This window comes from Rosa rugosa, chromosome 1 (assembly GCF_958449725.1).
Source record: "Rosa rugosa chromosome 1, drRosRugo1.1, whole genome shotgun sequence".
In the NCBI taxonomy this organism is placed as follows: Eukaryota; Viridiplantae; Streptophyta; class Magnoliopsida; order Rosales; family Rosaceae; genus Rosa; species Rosa rugosa.
Genome location: NC_084820.1, coordinates 40,470,843 through 40,478,336, shown reverse-complemented (window position 1 = coordinate 40,478,336; position 7,494 = coordinate 40,470,843). Strand labels below are relative to the sequence as shown.

Genomic DNA, 7,494 nt, shown 5'->3' with positions numbered 1-7,494 from the left:
CCTTTGTCTCCATATTTATTCATTTTGTGTGGAGAGGGTTTGACGTCACTAATGGAACATTTTGTGGACCGTCAATGGCTGCAAGGTCTTCAAATTAATTCTCAAGCGCCGGTGTTACACCATTTACTATTCGCGAATGATAGTTTTTTGTTTGGGACTGCAACTGAGGAAGAGTGTCAGCAGATCCGCAACATTCTGCATACATATGAGATTGCTTCAGGTCAAAGGGTAAATTTACAAAAGAGTGAAGTTGCTTTTAGTCAGGGAATGGACATGAGGAGGCAAGAGTTTCTTGCACACATGTTGGGAGTGACAAGGGTCGACAAACATGATCGTTATCTGGGATTACCAACACATGTAGGTCGGAAAAAATCAGCTGCATTCAACTATTTGAAGGAGAAACTCACGAAGAAGGTGGTGAGCTGGAGAGCTAAGTTACTAAGTGGTGCAGGAAAGGAAATCTTAATAAAGGCGGTGGGGCAATCAGTCCCGATGTATGTGATGAATTGTTATAAGTTGCCTTTAGGTCTGTGCGACGATCTACATCAGTTATGTGCAGGTTTCTGGTGGGGCGATTTGGAAGAAAAGAACAAAATCCATTGGAGGTCATGGGACCGTCTGTGTATGTCTAAACAAGATGGTGGTATGGGGTTTAAAAACCTTCACTGGTTTAACATGGCTATGCTTGCGAAACAAAGTTGGAGATTACTCCAACATCCAGACTCTCTGATAGCGCAGCTGTACAAGGCTATCTATTTTTATAATTGTGATTTGGAGCAAGCTGAGGTAGGGAGCTCACCTTCCTTTTCTTGGCGTAGTATATGGGAAGCAAGGCAAGTCCTATTTCGAGGACTTCGGTGGCAGATCGGGGATGGAACTAAAGTGGAGATTTGGAAGCATAATTGGATTCCTGATGTGTATCCTCGCTGCCCTTCATCTCCACCTTCACATGATGCGCCCAGATTTGTAGCAGAGCTTATTGATCCTATTACTCGGATGTGGGATATAGACATGTTGCAGCGACATTTTAGTCCAGCGGATGTGGAGTTAATACTCACCATACCACTCAGCCAGGTTCCAAGAGATGATACACAGGTCTGGCATTTTAATAAGAAAGGTTTTTTTAGAACTAACAGTGCTTATTATGTTGCGAAAGATTTAGCTTTGGGTTTGGTTCTTGCACCTAAACCCCTATAGATCCTTTGAGGGTAGTTTGGAAGACAATTTGGAGTGCAAACGTGCCTGGTAAAGTGGCTCTACATGCTTGGAGATTGTTCAGCAATATTCTGCCTACTCGGGTGAGTCTTAGCGCAAAAGGATATACAGGTCCATTGGACTGCAGCTTATGTGTGCATAATTACGAGGACAGTAGACATTTATTTATGGACTGCCCTCATGCTACTGAGATCTGGACTCAGGCTGGTGTGCGTTGGTCGGGCGGGAATGTTGATTCTATCCAAGCGTGGGTTATGGCTTTAATACCTACTTTATCCAAAGAAGAATTGAATAAGGTGCTGATGTTGTTGTGGGGTATATGGAAGAATAGAAATGCTCAAGTTTGGGAACAGAAAGGTAAGCATGCTTCTGACACATTGTTGTTGACGTTGGGATGGTATGAAGAGTACAAGAAGTATCATGTGGTTTCAAGAAGACAGAGGCCCCCACCTTCACATTGGATTGTTCCAGCTCCAGGCCAGTACAAAATGAATTGTGATGGAGCTTATCAAGCATCTTCCAGACGTGGTGGAGGAGGCTATGTCATGCGTGACAGTGCAGGCAGCTTTATAGCGGGACAGACGAAGCCATATGGCTTGCTTACATCACCTTTTCATGCTGAATTGCTAGCTCTTAGGGACTGTATATTGCTAGCTCGATCGCTGCATCACGAAGAGGTGGTGTTTGAGAGTGATTGCTCACTGCTAGTCCAAGCTATCCACTCTCCTTCGCAGGATCTAACCACTATGAATATACTAATTGAGGAAGTTAGACAACTGCTGCAAGATCACCGGGGATACAGTGTCCTGCATGTCCGGCGCGAAGCTAATATAGTTGCACATACCTTAGCGACCCATGCGCTAAGGTCTAGAGAAAGTCAAGTGTGGTTTGTACTAGCTCCCGAATTGATAAGGGATGCCATTCGAAACGATGTAATCGTTATCTGATTTAATGAAATTAATTTTCAAAAAAATAGTTTTTTCTGTGTCTGTTGTGCGATTATTATTCACATAATGTTAGTATTTGATGTTGTTTGACTATATCTTTAGACAATAGTTTTTTTTTTGTCTGTTGTGCGATTATTATTCATATAATATTAGTATTTGATGTTGTATGACTATATACTCAGACAACAGTTTTTCTATGTCTGTTGTGCAACTCTCCTTCAGACCATGACTGTGTGTTTTTCTGTTGTCTAAGTTTTTAAACGCTGCTGCCCTAATTGAATTCCCACACTTAGCCAAAATTCAATTTTTCAACTCCCTCCATTTGGATGACTAACACGGCAGCGATTTAACACTTCGGCCAAAATTCCCACACCTACACTCGTCGCCACTTTCTCTCATTAATCCCTCAATTCTCTTCTCTCTCTCTCTCTCTCTCTCTCTCTCTCTCTCTCTCTCTCTCTCTCTCTCTCTCTCTCTCTCTCTCTCTCTCTCTCTCACACACACACACACACACACACCAGAACGATTTCTCAGACACCAAATGCTACTGGCGACAGAGGAACCTAACACGACGGCATCCTCGACAATGATGATGATTGACGAGATTTATGAGTTCTCGGCCCCGATTCTTCGATTTCATGAAGGACGAGACGGACGACGACAAGATTAAGGCCGAGCTATAGTTCGACTCCACCACAGCCTACGCCCCTTCCTATACGATTCTTTATCCCTATTCTCTTTTCTTTATTCTTCAATTCCTTGTCGATTCCCTATCCCTCTTCTCTTTCTTTCGAAATGAGGGATTTAGGTTTTCTTCTTTTTAATTCGATTACCTCAATTGGAATAATTAGGGTTTTAATTGCTTTGTCTGCGATCTAGTTTTCTCTGATTTGCACCGTTTGTTGAAATTTACAACCGCGATTTGTATGTTGATGCTTGCTCTGTATCTGTGGTCTTTGCATGCCTAGAATCAAGACTAGCACATTTGCACTGTTTTTCCGATGCGAATAATCTCATATGTGTTCCAAAACCCAGGTAAAAGCTTCAATCTTTTTCACTCAAACCCAGGTAAATTCTGGCATAATAAGCATCTTATCATTGGGTTGGGGGGGGGGGTGTATAAGGGTTTGATTTGATATCTGATCATCATAGAGACTCTCGCTCTGCCTCTACTTCTCTATCCAAAAGCAATTGCTCAGATGGTTTGACATTTTCTTTCCTTTTCCCCATGTCCTATTCAATTTCTTACAGTTTGGGCAAACTTCCTTTGCTCAAGATTTTTTCAAAAATCGTCTTTTTGTTTTCTAAAATCTGCATAAAGTTTTCGGATGGGGATGCATCTGAGGAGAGGATATTTTGTTACATATAGTGTACATTGTGATGTCAGCTTGATTTGTGTTTATACTTTAAGTATCTGATGGTTCTGTATTTAACAATGCATGGATTGTAAAGCACATTCTTTTGTGTTAATGTTTGTGACCGAAGGGTCTAATTAATGTAAAAGAGAGAGAAAGAGAGAGAGTGACACGAGATGTATAGTGGTTCATCTCCCGCCTTAGCGGGAGACTACGTCCACTTGAATGTTTAACTATGTGTGTTGGGCCTTGCGGCCCAAGAGGATTACATGAGATGTAATGGGATGATGAGTAAGTGGGAATTCAAGGAGTCTCCTTTTATAAGGGAGTGAGGCTCCTTCCTTTACATGTTTTCCAATGTGGGATAAGAAACCACTATTCTAGTCTAGAAAGCCATATTGTGGAGGCATGTTGGCAAGGCCGGGAAGGTGGCTTCCCGGCGAGGTATTAGCCGCTTCCGACTACTGTTGCGTAGCTTGGACATCGGGCTACTAGATGCATGTCTCGGTTATGCCCCACCATGGCTTGTGGACCCCCCCCCCCCCCCGGAACTTCTCACTTTTCATCTCGTGACGAAGTCTCCGCTGAGCGAAACTCCGCCAGCGGAACTTCTCATTTTTTTCATCTCGTGATGAAGTCTCCGCTGAGCGAAACTCCGCCAGCGGAACTTCTCACTTTTCATCTCGTGACGAAGTCTCGGCTGAGCGAAACTCCGCCAGCGGAACTTCTCACTTTTCATCCCTTGACGAAGTCTCCGCTGGGCGAAGCCCCGCCAGTCTCGTCACCATCAAAGTCTCCAACAGTGGAGCTTCTCCCTTGTCAGCCTGCAAACGGGGCATCTTCCGCTACACCACACACCGCTAGCGGAACCTTCTTTCATCTGGCATGTCGCGTACTTTATTCAGCGCGGTACCGCTCAATAAAATACCGCCAAGCACGTCTACTGGACGCTGTTTCCTGCTTCAACCAGCGGGGGGATATCCGCCAGCAGCGGATCCCGAGGCCACGCCTCATTCTGCCAAAACGTCCGCCACGCGGGGACTAGTCAACAGTCTACGACGGCCCTGATCAGGTACGTTGACCCCCGTCACTTGGGTACTAAGATTGGGCTCGCTACCCAACACCCTCTGCTCCGTGCAGTTCCCCCTCAACAAACAATTTACCGACCTTCCGGAGGTCCATCTTAGCCGGGGAGTGGGGGACTCCCTGGGGGGCCTTGCAGGGGCCCACCCGAAAGGGTATAAAGCGTTTTCTCAATAAATCCATGGTTGACAACGCACTGACGCTAATTATGCTTTTGCAAAGTCTAGCGGAAGAAACGCTTCAAACCGCCGATCAACTCCCCAACCAAGATTGCCCTCCTTGACTGGGGACTTGGGGGACTTGTACCTACATGTACATTTGCAAGCATAATTAGCTATAATGAGCTACGCTCATTGTACCGCCAGAAGTACCAATTCCCACCAAAGTAATGTCCTACGGATAGACAGCCAGGCGGGCTGCGGCCTGAGCACAGGATCGTCCCCAGATCACCGCCGACGCGCCGCCACGCGCTGCGTCAAGACAGCGTCAGAAGCTACTGGAACTAAGAACTGAAGCATATCAGTCCCACATCGAAAACAAAGAGAAGATCAGACCTTTCCTCACCTATAAATAGGTCCTCTCTTCTCTCTTCATCATTACGCATTTACTACTCATTTATTGTTGTGCTGCCTATATGTATTGGCTGACTTAGGCATCGGAGAAGTAAAGACCGCCCAACGCGGTCTCCCTCTGACGCCCTGTCTTTCATTTGACAGCCAGCGAAGATCACCGAGTATACAGAGTAGCGGTCCGCCCACCGGACCTGCGTTAAACGAAGGTTTGGCTACCGCCAGACTTTGAGCATTAACAGAAAATGTAATCAAGTTGAAGGAGATCGTGACATATCCAATGCGAATTATGAGAAACTAATAACTGATTATTCAAAAGATTATAAACATATATGCAAATTTGCACTCGTGCAAATTTCCCTTGGGGAGAGGATCCTCTCCTGAGCTAGTTATTGAGATGAGCTACCTAAGCTTTAAAGGAGATGGTGACATGTGGCTCATATTGCATCCAATGGTGAAGATCTTCTTGGGTTACTAATTTTACAATGATACCCTTTTTCAGATTTTTGCTATCTCTTCTCTATTCTTTCCTTCTTCCTCCCTCTTCCTGTCAGCTCGCAATCTCCTCTTCTTTATAGTGAATTTATACATATATCCATGGCTTCAAAAAAAAAAAATCAAAACTCAACACATCAAAGTTCCATTTTTTTCTGAAATCGAAAGATACCCAAAATGTGCTACAATCCATCATAAAATATCGAAACTCTAATAGAAGCCCAACTGCCAAACAATGTGATTTAATCCAATTATATCAAATGGAGATGGAAACTGAACTGGGTATCAAGTTAGAGAAAAATTCAAACCAAATGATCAGAGCAAAGGGTTTAATTACAAGGAATGGTGAGGTAATTAGGTTGCTGCATAAAGGCAAAACAGGCGGCTCCGATTGCCGAAAGGCGGCCAAGATTTTGAACTGAACTCAAAATGTTCTGGCATGCAATGTACTGTGCTTCTGTATTTCTCTCTTTCTGAACTCGAATTCAAAATGTTCACAAACTAACACAACATATCAAAGAGAGACTCACCCTCCCATTGTCAGATCAAACCAAAACCCAGATAACTCTATGACTCTATCGACCAACATCAGTTTGAAACTTCAAATTTTCTTCCGATCCAACCCGAGTCAAGTCATACTATATCTTTGCAATTCGATTAAAAACAGATCAAATTTCTTCTATGAGATTTTGGGTTGTGAGAATGAAGAATGAGAGGAAAAACAGGGGGGAGAGAGAGAGAGAGAGAGAAGAAAGAAACTGAGGATGGGGAATTGGTGGTGATGATGATGTGAAATTAAACCGGTGATTTGTTTGAGAAGAACAGAGGAGAGTGAGAGGGAGTCCTGGAAGGAGGAGAACAGAAAAGAGAGAGTAACAAAATAGAAAAAGACAAATGAAGTTTTGTTGTAAACCATTGGATTTTAATAACGCCACGTGTCACTATCTAATCAAAAGCTTAGGTAGGTTAGGCAATTTTATTGCTTAGGAGAGCATCCTCTCCCCTATATGTAATCAGAAGAACTGGGCATTCTTGTAGCATTTTCAATCTTATTGCATAAAATAATGGAGCACTCAATTTTCCTATTTTCACTGATTATTGACTCTCAATAAAACTTTTATTGGCTTTTATTAGGGGCAATAAAATTTTTATTAGGGGTCAAAACAACCTCCTAAAACTTTCAAAATCAAGAATTATTTTTCACTAATTATTGACCCTCAATAAAAATTTATTGGGGGCAATAACTGCTTTTATTAGGGGTCAATAAACCTCCTAAAAGTTTTGCGAGATCTCCAACGACCTCCCGTGGACCTTTGGCAGTCTCTCCGGTGATGTCTGACGACCAGCGAGATTCCGGCAAAGTCTGGTGAAGTTCCGGCAAACTCTCTAGTGACTCACTCTCTCTATCTCTCCCCCATTTTTATTTGCCCTCAGTAAACTTTTATTTTATTGGGGGCAATAAAAATTTAATAGGGGCAATGAAAGTCTCCAACGACCTTTTTGGAGACTTCAGGCAAAGTTTCTAGCAAAGTCCAACGACTAGTGACTAGATTCCGGTGACAAGACTCTGACCAAATCTCCGATGACTTATCTCTCTCTCTCTCTAGGCAAAATTGTTTTAAAAATAAACAAAAAACAATAAAAAAAATTAATTGGGTATTAGGGTAAAAAATATATAATTTATTTGATATATTTGATAAGTGGGCAATTTTATAAAAATGTTTGAGTAAATAGAGTTAAAGTAGCTGAAATTTGGATAAATTCATAAATAAAGTGTTTTTCTTTATTAAATTATGGCCTTTGTTGGAGAGTGTTGAATAGGAATTCAAT

At 42.7% G+C, this 7,494-nt stretch overlaps 1 protein-coding gene across 1 annotated transcript; it reads left to right on the top strand.

Moving 5' to 3' along the window:
• Positions 1–1,382: 1,382 nt before the first annotated feature.
• Positions 1,383–2,162, top strand: LOC133727936 (uncharacterized). Its single transcript, XM_062155355.1, has one exon. The coding sequence runs from the start codon at positions 1,383–1,385 to the stop codon at positions 2,160–2,162; it is 780 nt and encodes a 259-aa protein (XP_062011339.1).
• The last annotated feature ends 5,332 nt before the right edge of the window (positions 2,163–7,494 follow it).